This window comes from Trachemys scripta, chromosome 2 (assembly GCF_013100865.1).
Source record: "Trachemys scripta elegans isolate TJP31775 chromosome 2, CAS_Tse_1.0, whole genome shotgun sequence".
Taxonomy (NCBI): Eukaryota; Metazoa; Chordata; order Testudines; family Emydidae; genus Trachemys; species Trachemys scripta.
This window is the reverse complement of record NC_048299.1, coordinates 95,620,376-95,637,176: the sequence shown is the minus strand read 5'-3', so window position 1 is coordinate 95,637,176 and position 16,801 is coordinate 95,620,376. Positions and strand designations below refer to the sequence as shown.

Here is a 16,801-nt window from a genome sequence, read left to right as displayed (position 1 = left end):
CTCCGGGGCGTGGACGTAGCTATGCCGATGTAAGTTTTCAGTGCAGACCAGCCTTTAGTGACCAAACACTGCTACCATTTAAGAGTTCTCAGCAACACTAGGCAAGAGTTTAGGACAATGATTGAAGAATTCATGGATCCATTTGATCACCCAGGATGGAATTTTAAGTAGTCAAAATGGAATGTGGGCCAGACGCAAGTATCAACATTCCTTCTCTCACAAAAAAGTTCTCTGGGCTCTTTAATAAGCACAAATGGCTCTGACTTGGACTTTTACATCTCAACCAAAATACATCAGTATTGTGCATGCCTTCTATATTATATTACAGCGTTGAAAGCAAATCACAGTATCACTTACAGTTGTGACAGGTGGCGCCACTGTATCCAGTTCCATCACAAGTACATTTGAAGCTGTCCCATGTTTGGGAGCATTTTCCACCATGTTCACAGTGATTGGGCACGCACCTGGCAGGACAAGAGACAAAGAGAAAAACAAAAACAAATAAACAACAAGATTTATGAATGGCCAAATTTTGAGCTGTCAAGTAATACATCATATCAATACCAGTTTGCCCTACACGCATAATTAATCCTTGTTGTTTTAGGTAGATTAACAGAATTCATGACAAACTGTGCCAATCACACAAAAGATGATGTATCACAGCCTTACTGTGGCCCCTTTTCAAACAAACAGTAGAAAAGGAAGACAATGGTGGGATATATTCACTCATCATAAATTAAGTTTTTAAAGGCCATGAATGACTAGTACCAGAATCAGAATGACATTACAAGCCATGGATCTTTATGTTGTGCAGGTGATGCCATGCCCCATGGATTCAAGACCCACAAGTCACTGAAAGTTAGAAAAGAATGGCAGTGAGATTCTATTAATCTTTGTCCTGCCCACCATGGGATAAGACGGAGGCAGCTTGCCTGTTTGCTGAGATGGAAGTTACTAACTCTGCATTATTAAAACAAACCAGGTGCTGTGAACTTCAGAATAAAAGCTTTAACAGGCTTTAATTTACTTGTGGCAAGTGTAATTCACCTTTACCCCACCTGCTCTCCCATCCAGCTAAATTATTGTAAGAGAGCTGAGGAAATGAAAAAGAAAAGGTGGAATGGAAATGAATGAAAAATAGGGGAAATTATATCAGAACATACATTTATTATTTGAAACAGCCACAAAATGCAATTTCAAAGATTTGAGTTTGACCAGTCTTTTCTATCAAAGATTCATTTAAATAGGAATTATCATAATACTTTAGCTTTTTGAAACTATTACTTGTCTCTTCTTGGAGTATGCTTTGAAATCTCATTTCAAAGAACCATTTTTCTATTTATTAAATTTCTTTTCAGCCAGTCTCAGGACAGACTCTGTGCTTTCTGATCAAGTGTTAAAGGAATTTTCCTTTCATGTTGAATTTGTCCAAATAATATTTATGAACTACACTTCTGCATTTTTACATTAAGGAAAGATTAATAGACCTCCTACCAACTAACAAATGGAAATATTTTCTGGAAACATAGTACAAATTAAACTATAGTTATCACCAGGATAATTTTGAAATTCACAGCATCCCTGTAATAGCTAACACTAGCCTCTTTGTTAATACCCATAGTACACCTTAATACATAATGGTCTATCTGACAAATAATTCTGGAATTATTAATTTGGGAATTTTCCTTCTCTCCAACACTATTATGTGCACGCATCACTTCGATTTTATAGGGATGTTGCATATGTATCCAAGAGAAAAATATTTTTGACAAAAACACATTACACACTTGGCCATAGTGCAGTTCACCTCCATCTTCAAAATTGTTATTGTTTATACACACAGAGTAAAAGCTTTTTTTAAGAAGATGTACTATACGATCTGCCTACATTCTCTATTATACTACCGTGAATGAGATGTGTCACTTAAATCTGTTAGAGAATTTCAAGAGACTAATAAAAAACATGCTTAAAGAAATCATCTTTTGAATGAAAAGCTAAAACATTTTTATACATTTTAATATTAGGGTACAGTATCCTGTAGGGGTCTGCAATAGTAACAGCAAATTTCCAATTATTTGGAAATTTTCAATTTTCTATGAATCTATGCATGGCTGGTGTTTTGATGACACTTTAAAAGTAGTTCTATTGACATAAGTCTGACCCACACTTCTGTACATCTAGGCAAGGCCTTAATTCTGAATGTAATTTTCTGTGTTTTTAAACCTTGTCAGCTATATTTAGATTTTATTTTCATAATCACTTTGTGGTTTCATAAATACTGAAACCCTAAATTCATATCTTGCAATATATTTGGTAAATTACTTTCTTCTCCAAAACCATTTCATGTGTCACTTTGGATGTATTTCCTTCCTTAATTCTATTTGAAAATAGATTTGCTTTAAAACAATTTCCCACTGACAAAAAAAATAAATTCTACATTAATTTGGACAGATATGTACATGAAATCTCAATAATAATGCCAATATCCAATTTTGCATTTTACTACTATATAACTTACTTTTATAGCAGTAGAAGTAGCAATGCTAATCTTGTATTGGTAAGTTAGCAAATATAATTCATGTAAATATGAAAATCAATATAGATATTTATTGACACCATCTACCTGAGCACACTTTTTTATTTTATTTATTTATTTATAGAATTGATTACAAGTTTTAAGTCAAATGTATCCAATAAACCACAACTCCCTATTGTTAGTTTTTTGTATCTTGTAAGAGAGCTAGCTTAACTCAACTTCTTCTGGAATATTTTTTTAAAATCAACATTTTTGCTTTACTAAATATTAATTTGACATAGTTCAGGGTGGAAATTGATTCGAACTATAGGGAATTTTAAGTGGGCAGAATGTAATAACTTCAATATCATTTGGTGAGGACACCAAGATAAATACTTACTGTGAAGCAAATCCACAGTCAGACCAGGGCTGTGCCCCCAGAACCCCTTCTGGGGTTCTCTGCTCGGTGTCCTCCACTGGACCCCTGCTTTTGACCCTCACTCCTGTATCTGTTTTTTTCATTAGTTGTCCTCCACATTTACTTGAGACCTGGGTCCAGTAGCTCCTCCTCTTAGGCTGCAGAGAGGGGCCTTTAGATGTGAGCGGGTGAGATTCTCAATAGTGCCATGACTCGCCACTCCAACAGAGCCTGCAGTGACTCTTCACTCAGGCACACAGCAGCAACTCAGCTGCACTGACTCAGCCTGTAAGCAGAGCCTGCAGTGACTTCGCCCTCAGGTATGCTGCAGGGCCCGAGTCAAATGACTCCCAGGCACACTTATTTCACTGACCCTGCTAAAGCTGCAAGTTAACCAGGATCCCTCCTGCTGCCTCCTGCAGTGTTACAAAATCCCTAGACTTCCAACCTGCCCTCTATCCTGTCCCTGCTCCAGGCCACTTCAGCCTTGTCTGTGCCCTCCTGCAACCTTTCTCCAACCCTGCATCCCCTGCTGACCCCTGACTTGTATGGGGAGATTTTGGCAAACCAGTAAAGTGCCTGAAACCACTATTGCTTATTGCTAAAAGCAGCCAAGTCAGCAGGCCGTAAAGTGGCCATGCAGCAGATTTAGCTTAACCAGGGGAGGGGGTTTTGTGTGCCACAAAAATGGCAGCTTGACCCCATGTCCTTCCTGATAAGAATTGTGTTGAAATTGCTGATACATGCATTTTAGGGACCTCAAGGCTGCAAACTCTGGGGAAAACCCACACCTGGTTAATCAATAATCAGAAGGAAACCTCTTGCTTGACCATTGAAACTGCTTGCTTAACAAGTTTTCTTTAAGGGACATGTCATTGTATTATAAATAAGAGGGAAAAGTTTGAGGTAGTGGGACACTTCGAGACTGGACTCTCCCTCTGGATGCATCTTGTGTTCCCCTTAGGTTACCATTTGTCCGGATTCCCCCGGACATGTCTGGCTTTTTGAGCTAAAAATAGCGTCCGGGGGGAATTTGTAAATGTCCGGACTTCCCCCGCCCCATGCAGAGCGCGCGCGGCTAACAGTACAGCCGGCCGGATGGTGCCACTTACATGGGGCTCCGACAGCCAGAGAGAGCACGTCCTTCGCCTCCCCTGCAGCAGAAATCACTCCCTCCCTGCATTCGCAGATCGGCTCCAGCAGTCTGGAGCTCCTCCCCCACTGTTTCCCAGCATGCCGGGACCAACGGCTCAGGCAGTTCCTGAGCAAGTTCACCGAGACATTAGGCGAAGAAAGGCCAACAACAAGGGGGCCAGGGGGTTGGAGAAGGGGCAGGGAGGTTTTGGAGGGGGCAGTCAAGAGACGGGGGGGGGGTCGTCGGGAGTTCGGGGGGGGAGGGACACTCTCTCGCTGTCAGAGCCCCATGTAAGTGGCACCATCCGGCTGCCCTGTTAGCCGCGCGTGCTCTGNATGGGTTGGGAGTTTTCGGGGGGGCTGTCAGGAGGTGGAGAGTGATTGGATGGGGCGTGGGAGTCCCTGGGGTCTGTCTGGGTGTGGATAAGGGTTGGGGCAGTCAGGGTACAGGTAGGGGGTAGAGTCCTAGGGGGCCAGTTAGGATGGGGGGAGGGTCCCAGGAGGGGGCAGTCAGGGGACAAGAAGCGGGGGGAGGGTTGGGGTTCTGAGGGGGGCGAGTGGGAGGGGCAGGGATGGGGCTAGGGCAGGATGGGGCGGGCTAGGGCAGGACAGGGGCAGGGCTCCTCTCGTCCTCTTTTTTGCTTGCTGAAATATGGTAACCCTAGTTCCCCACCGGCTGCCACTGTGCCACTCGAAAGCCACACTCAGCTTCAGTAATTATCGAGGGTTGTGGGTGTTTTACTAACCTGTTGCGGACGTAAGTGCTTGAGACTAAGTAAAGTTTAGCATTAAGTGAAAGCACTCTTGTGTTGTCCTGTTTGTGCCAGCCATCTATTAGTCGGACAGCCGTTTCTCCCCTGATTTATTTCCTGACCACTTCGCACAGAGTAAAAGTTACCAAGAGCTTTGGGTTGAAAGAACCCCAGGTAACAGACTGACTCCACCCCAGCTTTAACCTTTGGTCCGCAACCAGAATCCAGCTACAATCTTGATTTTTGGCTGGTCTGTAAACTGTCAGTTCTGTCCAGCATGTCCCCAGATCCCAGTTTCAGTGCTGCCCTCACCCTTGTCCTGACTCTATGGCCGGTCCAACCCCCAGGCCTGACTGCTTAGAACCCAGAGCTAGACACTTACGCTGTTGGAAAAAAGTGCTATAAAGTGTATAGAGTAAAATTTTCATAAGCATTTGATCATATGTATATTTGTGCATGGAAATCACCTTGTGTAATTTTGCACACACAATAGAGCAGGGGTAGGCAACCTATGGCACCCGTGCCGAAGGCAGCATGCGAGCTGATTTTCAGTGGCACTCACACTTCCCAGGTCCTGGCCACCAGTCGGGGGGGGGAGAGGGGGCTCTGCATTTTAATTTAATTTTAAATGAAGCTTCTAAAACATTTTAAAAACCTTATTTACTCTACATACAACAATAGTTTAGTTATATATTATAGACTTATAGAAAGAGACCTTCTAAAAATGTTAAAATGTATTACTGGCACTCAAAACTATAAATTTGAGTGAATCAATGAAGACTCGGCACACCATTTCTGAAAGGTTGCTGATCCCTGCAATAGAGTATATACATGCAAGACCCATTTATGCTCTATTTGCACTTTAATTGAATGCACAAATGGATTTTGGATGTCTCTGTTTTATCATCTGGTTGTATACAAACTTGCCAGATTTTAAAATCAGCTTTCTTCTGTTGGCCAGAGGAGTATCCTCACACAACTCCATGATTCAATTTCTTTTTGATATAGATTTATAGTACCCTGGACCTTATGGTTCCTTCGTATCTCCTATATCTGCTAATCTGCTAAAAACACCTCCACAACACTCCCTATGTACACCACTACCTGGGTTCCACTGTGCTAAAATCTGCATCCATGTCTTCTTCTCCTCTTGTCTTGACTATTGCAACTCCATTCTCTCTGGCCTCTCATTTACCACCTCTCCTGAATCCAGGTCAAAGAAATGTGACCATATCCTCTCCATTTATAAATAAAATCATTGACTGTCCATTCCCTTCAGGACAAAGTTCAATATTACCTCCGTACTGAAAGCCATCTGTGACAGTGTACCCCATAAGGCTTTATGGGAAGGGGGTGCTTATAAATGTATGTATGACATAACTGGAATATGTTTTGTGCTGCCTGTGCCATGTAATATATTTCCGTAAAGGTTATGGTCTACTATATCTATTCATCCTATTTTTACATATATATCATTTTCTACTTGAGGTTAAGAATATGGGCTGTATGCTTGCTTGGTTTCTAAGTAAGCTTTGGGAGGCATTTGGTCAGCTTCTTTAGGAAGGAATTCGCCAGGTTAAGTACCTGATCAGGAAACACTTGGAGAACAATGCATCTTGGAATGCTCCAATCCACATAAGAAGTCTTCCTGGAGACATGCAAGATACCATGTGGACAATAGCTTCGGCCTGTAAAGACTGAGTCATGCAGGGACATGTGACTTGCTCAGGTGACTCCAGAACTCCATCTTGAAGCTGGACTTTGCATAGGAGGAAGGAAGGGGGTCTCTACCCACGAGAGAGAGTCTATTTAAACCCGTGGGAGACCCCTCCATTTTGTCTTCAGCTGGCTAAGGAAGGAACCTCTCCACCCCTCCCCCCCCCAGAATACTTGAAGGGAACTGGAACAAAGGACAGTAACTACAGGGGGTGTGAGTGATTGCTGGACCCAGGCTAAAAGGAGATTAGCCTGTAAAAGGGAGCATTCTGGAACTGGTGAGGAACTTATCTGTATTTACTTTGATTAGACATAGATTTGCGCATTTCATTTTATTTTACTTGGTGACTTACTTTGTTCTGTCTGTTACTACTTGGAACCACTTAAATCCTACTGTCTGTATTTAATAAAATCACTTTTTATTTAGTAATTTACTCAGAGTATGTATTAATACCTGGGGGAGCAAAAAGCTGTGCATATCTCTCTATCAGTGTTATAGAGGGTGAACAATTTATGAGTTTACTCTGCATAAGCTTTATGCAGGGTAAAACAGATTTATTTGGGTTTAGACCCCATTGGGAGTTGGGCATCTGAGTGCTAAAGACAAGCACACTCCTGTAAGCTGTTTTCAGGTAAACTTGCAGCTTTGGGGCAAGTGATTCTGACCCTGGGTCTGTGTTGGAGCAGACTGAAGTATGCTCTCTGTATGTGTGTATATATATATATATCTCCTCAATATTTATTCCACTCTGTATGCATCCGAAGAAGTGGGCTGTAGTCCACGAAAGCTTATGCTCTAATAAATGTGTTAGTCTCTAAGGTGCCACAAGTACTCCTGTTCTTTTTGAGACTACAGTTAGTAGTTCTGCAATTTCACATTTGAGTTCCTTCAGAACTTTTGGGTGAATACCATCTGGTCCCGGTGACTTATTACTGTTTAGTTTATCAATTTGTTCCAAAACCCCTCCTCTACTGACACCTCAATCTGAAACAATTCCTCAGATTTGTCACCTAAAAAGAATGGCTCAGGTTTGGGAATCTCCCTCACATCCTTAGCCATGAAGACCGATGAAAAGAATTCACTTAGTTTCTCCGTAACGGCCTTATAGTCCTTGAATGTTCCACAGGTTGTTTAGCAAGTTCCCTGCCACCGATGTACTTAAACTTTTTTTTTTTGCTATTACTTTTTGAGTCTTTGTCTAGCTGTTCTTCAGATTCTTTTTTGGCCTTCCTAATTATATTTTTACACTTCACTTGTCAGATTTTATGTTCCTTTATACTTTCCTCAATAGGATTTAACTTCTACTTCTTAAGGGATGCTTTTTTGCCTATTACTGCTTCTTTTACTTTGTTGTTTAGCCCTGGGGGGCAATTTTTTGGTCCTCTTACAGTGTTTTTTAATTTGAGGTATACATTTAATTTGAGCCTTTATAATGGTGTCTCTAAAAAGTTTCCATGCAGCTTGCAGAGATTTCATTTTTGGCACTGTACCTTTTAATTTCTGCTTAACTAGCTTCCTCACTTTTGTGTAGTTGCACTTTCTGAACTTAAATGCTACTGTGGTGTTCCCTCCCACGAGGATGTTAAATTTAATTATATTATGGTTACTATTACCAAGCAATTCAGCTATATTCACTTCTTGGACAAGATCCACCTCTGGGATCCACTTAGGACTAATCAAGAATTGCCTTTCCACTTGTGGGTTCCAGGACTAGTTGTTCCAAGAAGCAGTCATTTAAAGTGTTAAGAAACTTTATCTCTGCATCTCGTCCTGAGGTGACATATATCCAATCAATATGGGGATAGTTGAAATCCCCCATTATTATTGAGTTTTCTATTTTTATAGCCTCTCTAAACTCCCTGAGCATTTCACAGTCACTATCACCATCCTGGTCAGATGGTCGGTAGTATCGAGCGGCGAACAGCAGAGGCTAACAGCGGGAGTTTGCCTGGGAGCTGTCCGAGAGGAGGTACGCTAAGTGCTGCATTAGGGGGGCTGTGTTGGTGAGTATCTGAGTGTCTGCTGCTGGGACAGTTGGTCAGTTTGACCGTGTGCTTGATTGCTTGCTTGTTTGTTTGAAAAGTGTGAATTGGGAGTGCTTTGTTCCAGCTGGGCCTTGAGTGGGCCTGACTGGTATATAAGGGCAGTCAGCAGCGAACCAGCTGAGCGGCGAACAGCAGAGGCTAACAGCGGGAGTTTGCCTGGGAGTTCGCGTGGGGAGAGCGCACTGAGGCTTTCATCTGCAGGTTTCTCCGAATAGTTCCTGCAACAGTTGAGGAAGCTCCTAAGAGGACGGTGATATGGAAGGTGAGCGATCAGCTGTTGTAACCTGCACAGGTTGTGCCATGTTTGTCTTTCTTCCGCAGGACAGAAGCGACTTTGTCTGTACAAAGTGCAAGCTGGTCTCCATACTGGAGGAGAAGGTTCGAGGGCTGGAGAAACAAGTATCGACTCTGCGTTGCATAAGGGAAAATGAAGATTTCCTGGACAGACGTCAGGAGATGCTTCTACGGCCACAATGTTCTGAAGATTCAGAGCAGGCGGAGCAGGGACAGAAGGATTGTGAGGAGGTTTGGCAGCATGTGACCTCCAGAAGAAGAAAGAGGAGCGTCCATGCACCAGCAATGGAGATACAGGTGAGGAATCGTTTCCATGTTCTCTCTACAGGTGCTAATGCGGAGAGTGGACTAGATGGCCCATCTGAGGGAAGGGAGCAGAAGGAGACTCCACCGATTGGAAGGCAAAAGATGCACTGTCCTAGGGATGGGGGTTCCACGACCACCACTCCCAAGAGGAGGAGGAGTCATCTATCTGCCGCCCTGACCGGGAAAACCGAGAGGTCTGCTGCTTGCCAGGAGCTAGGATACACGATGTGACGGAGAGACTGCCGAGACTCATCAAGCCCTCGGATCGCTACCCCTTCCTGCTTCTCCATGTGGGCACCAATGATACTGCCAAGAATGACCTTGAGCGGATCACTGCAGACTACGTGGCTCTGGGAAGAAGGATAAAGGAGTTTGAGGCGCAAGTGGTGTTCTCGTCCATCCTCCCTGTGCAAGGAAAAGGCCGGGGTAGAGACCGTCGAATCGTGGAAGTCAACGAATGGCTACGCAGGTGGTGTCGGAGAGAAGGCTTTGGATTCTTCGACCATGGGATGGTGTTCCAAGAAGGAGTGCTAGGCAGAGATGGGCTCCACCTAACGAAGAGAGGGAAGAGCATCTTCGCCAGCAGGCTGGCTAACCTAGTGAGGAGGGCTTTAAACTAGGTTCACCGGGGGAAGGAGACCAAAGCCCTGAGGTAAGTGGGGAAATGGGATCCTGGGAGGAAGCACAAGCAGGAGAGCGCAAGAGGGGAGGACTCCTGTCTCATGCTGAGAAAGAGGGACGATCATTGAGTTATCTTAAGTGCCTATACACAAATGCAAGAAGCCTGGGAAACAAGCAGGGAGAACTGGAAGTCCTGGCACAGTCAGGGAACTATGATGTGATTGGAACAACAGAGACTTGGTGGGACAACTCACATGACTGGAGTACTGTCATGGATGGATATAAACTGTTCAGGAAGGACAGGCAGGGCAGAAAAGGTGGGGGAGTTGCGTTGTATGTAAGAGAGGAGTATGACTGCTCAGAGCTCCGGTATGATACTGCAGAAAAACCTGAGAGTCTCTGGATAAAGTTGAGAAGTGGGAGCAACAAGGGTGATGTTGTGGTTGGAGTCTGCTATAGACCACCAGACCAGGGGGATGAGGTGGACGAGGCTTTCTTCTGGCAACTAGCAGAAGTTGCTAGATCGCAGGCCCTGGTTCTCATGGGAGACTTTAATCACCCTGATATCTGCTGGGAGAGCAATACAGCGGTGCACAGGCAATCCAGGAAATTTTTGGAAAGTGTAGGGGACAATTTCCTGGTGCAAGTGCTGGAGGAACCAACTAGGGGCAAAGCTTTTCTTGACCTGCTGCTCACAAACAGGGAAGAACTAGTAGGGGAAGCAAAAGTGGATGGGAACCTGGGAGGCAGTGACCATGAGATGGTCGAGTTCAGGATCCTGACACAAGGAGAAAGGAGAGCAGCAGAATATGGACCCTGGACTTCAGAAAAGCAGACTTTGACTCCCTCAGGGAACAGATGGGCAGGATCCCCTGGGAGAATAACATGAAGGGCAAAGGGGTCCAGGAGAGCTGGCTGTATTTTAAAGAATCCTTATTGAGGTTGCAGGAACAAACCATCCCGATGTGTAGAAAGAATAGTAAATATGGCAGGCGACCAGCTTGGCTAAACAGTGAAATCCTTGCTGATCTTAAATGCAAAAAAGAGGCTTATAAGAAGTGGAAGATTGGACAAATGACCAGGGAGGAGTATAAAAATATTGCTCAGGCGTGCAGGAGTGAAATCAGGAAGGCCAAATCACACTTGGAGTTGCAGTTAGCAAGAGATGTTAAGAGTAACAAGAAGGGTTTCTTCAGGTATGTTAGCAACAAGAAGAAAATCAAGGAAAGTGTGGGCCCCTTACTGAATGAGGGAGGCAACCTAGTGACAGAGGATGTGGAAAAAGCTAATGTACTCAATGATTTTTTTGCCTCTGTCTTCACGCACAAGGTCAGCTCCCAGATTGCTGCACTGGGCAGTACAGCATGGGGAGAAGGTGACCAACCCTCTGTGGAGAAAGAAGTGGTTCAGGACTATTTAGAAAAACTGGACGTGCACAAGTCCATGGGGCCGGATGCGCTGCATCCGAGGGTGCTAAAAGAGTTGGCGGGTGAGATTGCAGAGCCATTAGCCATTATTTTTGAAAACTCATGGCGATCGGGGGAGGTCCCAGATGACTGGAAAAAGGCTAATGTAGTGCCCATCTTTAAAAAAGGGAAGAAGGAGGATCCGGGGAACTACAGGCCAGTCAGCCTTACCTCAGTCCCTGGAAAAATCATGGAGCAGGTCCTCAAGGAATCAATTATGAAACATTTAGAGGAGAGGAAAGTGATCAGGAACAGTCAGCATGGATTCACGAAGGGGAAGTCGTGCCTGACTAACCTAATTGCCTTCTATGATGAGATAACTGGCTCTGTGGATGAGGGGAAAGCAGTGGATGTGTTATTCCTTGACTTTAGCAAAGCTTTTGATACGGTCTCCCACAGTATTCTTGCCACCAAGTTAAAGAAGTATGGGCTGGATGAATGGACTGTAAGGTGGATAGAAAGCTGGCTAGATCGTCGGGCTCAACGGGTAGTGATCAATGGCTCCATGTCTAGTTGGCAGCCGGTTTCAAGTGGAGTGCCCCAAGGGTCGGTCCTGGGGCCGGTTTTGTTTAATATCTTTATTAATGATCTGGAGGATGGTGTGGACTGCACTCTCAGCAAGTTTGCAGATGACACTAAACTGGGAGGCGTGGTAGATACACTAGAGGGTAGGGATCGGATACAGAGGGACCTAGACAAATTAGAGGATTGGGCAGAAAAAAACCTGATGAGGTTCAACAAGGACAAGTGCAGAGTCCTGCACTTAGGACGGAAGAATCCCATGCACTGCTACAGACTAGGGACCGAATGGCTAGGTAGCAGTTCTGCTGAAAAGGACCTAGGGGTCACAGTGGACGAGAAGCTGGATATGAGTCAACAGTGTGCTCTTGTTGCCAAGAAGGCTAACGGCATTTTGGGCTGTATAAGTAGGGGCATTGCCAGCAGATCGAGGAATGTGATCGTTCCCCTTTATTCGACATTGGTGAGGCCTCATCTGGAATACTGTGTCCAGTTTTGGGCCCCACACTACAAGAAGGATGTGGAAAAATTGGAAAGAGTCCAGCGGAGGGCAACAAAAATGATTAGGGGTCTGGAGCACATGACTTATGAGGAGAGGCTGAGAGAACTGGGATTGTTTAGTCTCCAGAAGAGAAGAATGAGGGGGGATTTGATAGCAGCCTTCAACTACCTGAAGGGGGGTTCCAAAGAGGATGGAGCTCGGCTGTTCTCAGTGATGGCAGATGACAGAACAAGGAGCAATGGTCTCAAGTTGCAGTGGGGGAGGTCCAGGTTGGATATCAGGAAAAACTATTTCACTAGGAGGGTGGTGAAACACTGGAATGCGTTACCTAGGGAGGTGGTGGAGTCTCCTTCCTTGGAGGTTTTTAAGGCCCGGCTTGACAAAGCCCTGGCTGGGATGATTTAGCTGGGAATTGGTCCTGCTTTGAGCAGGGGGTTGGACTAGATGACCTCTTGAGGTCCCTTCCAACTCTGATATTCTATGATTCTATGATTCTATTCTATTATCCCTATTGCTATGTTCTTATTATTCAAGCATGGAATTACTATCCATAGAGATTCTATGGTACAATTTGTTTCATTTAAGATTATTACTTCACTTGATTCTATGCTTTCTTTCACATATAGTGCCACTACCCCACCAGAGCAACCCTGTTCTGTCTTTCTGATATATTTTTTACCCTGGTATTATTGTGTCCCATTGATTATCCTCTTTCCACCAAGTGTCTGTGATGCCTATTATATTGATATCCTCATTTAATACGAGACAAGCTTTCAAGCTTACACAGAGCTCTTCTTCAGGCCTGGGAAACTTACTCAGTATCACAGCTAGATACAAGATGGAAAAGATTGTTTAGCACAAGTAGTTAACACATATTTCAAAGGACCATGCAAGCGTCATCAAGTCTAGTTCAAGGTCTCAGTATTATCCTCAAGGAGCTGAATAACCTGGGTCCCAGATATCTAATAGACTACCTAAGGCTCCAGGACAAGGGTGGATTGACTACTCTTCTCCTCAGGCAAAATGGAACTTTCTACGTAAGGGTAAAGTTAATCCTTGTCGAAGATCGGGCATTCTCGGGGGACTGGTCCCAGATGATAGAAGGAATTCCCACAGGGAGAAAAGGATCATCACAAATTTCACCCACTTCTGCTTCAAGTACCAGGTTCACTTCTTTGGTCTTGCCTTCTCTAACATAAACACTGTGGTGTGTGCATATTTTAAAAAAATAAAATGATTAGCCCCCAATAACACAAACCAACAAACACCTCTACCAAAACCAAAACATTTCACTGAACATCCCACATGTAGAATTGTGATAGGATGAGACAAAGAACAAATCACATATGACAGATGTTAGTCTCGTTGCTTATTGCACTGCTGAAAAGCACTCAGATACTACAATATAGAATAGAGCAGAACATTAAGGGATAGTCGTATATGAAAAATGCTATACAAAATAACACTGTGTTGAGTTATTCTTAACATGGAATTCAATCTTTTCTTTCTCATCTTCAAAGCTTTAACTAATCTTGCGTCTGCTTATGTCTCAGCAGTGATTTCCTCTTACTCTTCCTTTAGCTCCTTCTAATCCTTTCCTTACTGGTTCCTTCATCCCTTTCTCTATTTCATATCTATTAAGCTGCCCATTATGGTTTCAGTGGATTTCCAGATCTTTTTCCCCAGTTGTCTTCTCGTGCCTCCTTCAAATGTCTTTAAATCCATTACCCCTTCTGGCATGGATCTCCACACCTTTCCTTATATCAACTGTCTTACATTTTGCCTTGTTTGTCTTTGTATAAAGAACTATCTTATTATATGCATTATAAACATACTGATGATATTTTATGTTTATCACCACAGAGAAATTTTTCGTTGAATGTTAAAGTTACAGCTAAGTAGTCAAAAGTCATTACATGAAAAGATTAGAGTTACATTCAAAATCTTAATTCTGACCCTTATGAATTTGCATTATGATACAGTAACAAAATGGATAAGAATGTTCCCACTGTCCTTTTGTAGCATACGTGCAAAAGGGCTGAGGGAGTGCTTCTGCACATATTTCACTACAGATTACATAGCTAGATTACCCATGCATGTATGTGCAGTAAATTCTCCTTAGAATTAATGTTACTTGCTTAGGAAATAGTAACATAAATTATGGAAGAAATACTGCAGGAGTTTGGAAAAAATACCATAGGACTTTGTTACTTTGAACAGAAGTTTTATATGATAATATAACCTAATTTTGTCTTTGTCTGTCTGTGTCTTTAGTATTCTTAGCATTGTGTGATCGTATCTTCTTTCATCTTCATTCATTTAACAAAGCCTAAATAAGTTATTACAGGATTGGACTGAACGTTACCTTATTGGATGAAGAAGGGAGATCCAAGGTGGAACTGACCTGTGGTATGTGTATGGTCCTTTGAAAGCAGAGGAACCTGGATTTTATGTGATAGTATAATGAAAGAGGCCTAAAAGCACAGGGGGCTGCTTCTTTGGTGTGAAGAGGGACTGGAGTTTCCACTGGGACTGGTTAACTTCTATGTTAAGACTGGCAAAAGCCTATGGAATTAATAAGCAGTGTGGTTAGTTGATGTGTCTCAGGAGTTAGAGTCGCAGCTGGCACTGGGTTAATTTCCCTGTTAGTGAACAGTCTACCCTGAAGTGAAACCCATGGTCTTGTGATAGTAAGGGGCATGATAAGGCCCATTCAAACAAAATGCACCTTAATGCAGCCAAATGCAAAGTTATACATCTAGGAACAAAGAATGCAGGCCATACCTACAGGGGACAGTATCCTGGAAAAAAATCCTGGAAGGATTTAGAGATCAAAACAAGCAACTCAATATGAGCTCCTAGAGTGATACAAAGCAACAGAGGGTCCTGTGGCACCTTTAAGACTAACAGAAGTATTGGGAGCATAAGCTTTCGTGGGTAAGAACCTCACTTCTTCAGATGCAAGTGGTTCTTACCCACGAAAGCTTATGCTCCCAATACTTCTGTTAGTCTTAAAGGTGTCACAGGACCCTCTGTTGCTTTTTACAGATTCAGACTAACATGGCTACCCCTCTGATACTAGACTGATACAGTGGCAAAAAGAGCTCATGCAATCTTTGGATGCATAAGCATGTGTGTTGTCAGAACAGAGGTGAATTTACCTCTGTATATGGCATTGGTGAGATTGATACTAGAATACTGTGTACCGTTCTGGTGTCCACATTTTTAAAAAGGATGTTTTAAAAATTGTCTTGGGTGCAAAAATGAGCCAAAACTTGATTCAAGGGTTGGAGCAAATGCCTTAAAGTGAAAGACTTAAAGCACTCTATCTGTTTAGCTTATCAAAAAGAAGATTGAGACCTGACTTGATCACAGTGTGTAAGTACTTTCACAGGGAGAAAATACTAGATACTCAAGAGCTCTTGAATCTAGCTGAGAAAGGTATAACAAGAACCAATGGCTGGAAGCTGAATCCAGACACATTTAAACTGAAAATAAGACACTTTTTTTTTCCAGTGAGGATCATCAATCATAGGAACAAACTATTGAGGGAAATGCTGGATTCTCCATCTCTTGATGTCTTCCAATCAAGACTGGATTCCTTTCTGGAAGATCTACTTTAGCCAAACACAAGATATTGGGCATAATATAGGGTGAAACTTAAGGGCCTGTAATATACGGGAAGTCAGACTAGGTTATCTAATGGTCCTTTCTGTCTTAAACACTACAAAGCTGTGAACTCCAGAATATTATCAGTGGTAGATCCCACACTTCACAACTCATTCTTTCTTCTTATGCCCTTACCTGATACTGCTTCCTCCACCATGTTTGCAACGCACCATTAATCTGTGGACTCGAGTTTCCAATAAATCTAAAAGAGTGATCTGGGGTACCTTGCGTAATAGTTTACACCCGTGCAAAGCAAGTACAAATGGGTGTAAAATTCTACCATTTTGTGGTAACATTTCACATCCTTGTTGCACAGGTGTAACTGACTGTAGAAGAAGCCAGGCAGTGGTAGATTAGCCCCTTAAAGTCTATGATACAATATATATGAGAGCAAATTTAAAAGGATAATAAAAGATAATGCTTTTAACTTCTAAATCACCTTTCATCTGAGGATTTGAAAACACCTTGCAAACATGAATTAGGACTACCTTTATAAGGTAAGCACTATTAGATCCATTTTACTGATTGGTACGCTGATGGTCACAGAGTTTCATAGCTTGCTCCAAGTAAAACAGTTCACTAGTGGCAGACCCAGGAAAATAGCCCACAATAGTCCCTTGTTCTAGACAGCACCCCTGTCTGTAGTGAACAGCTCTTCAGAAAGCATGGAGAATATGTATAAGCAGTAACAGAAACAAATAGTACTGAACCACAGACTGGTCAGATGATTCTAAGGAGCCTCATCATAGCTGACAATAGACTACAATTATCTGCTCCTGTCAGACAAATTAGAGGAAAACTAGCTGATCTGACAATCTAGACAAACTCTCAGTTCTTACAATT

The 16,801-nt window shown here is 43.0% G+C and overlaps 1 protein-coding gene across 1 annotated transcript in view; it reads right to left on the bottom strand.

Moving 5' to 3' along the window:
• CNTNAP2 (contactin associated protein 2) overlaps positions 1–16,801 on the bottom strand; it is a 1,628,923-nt gene that overhangs the window by 507,769 nt on the left and 1,104,353 nt on the right. Inside the window, exon 11 of the mRNA XM_034761282.1 lies at positions 358–464. Within this exon, the coding sequence (XP_034617173.1) occupies positions 358–464 (107 nt within the window). The remainder of the gene's footprint in view (positions 1–357; positions 465–16,801) is intronic.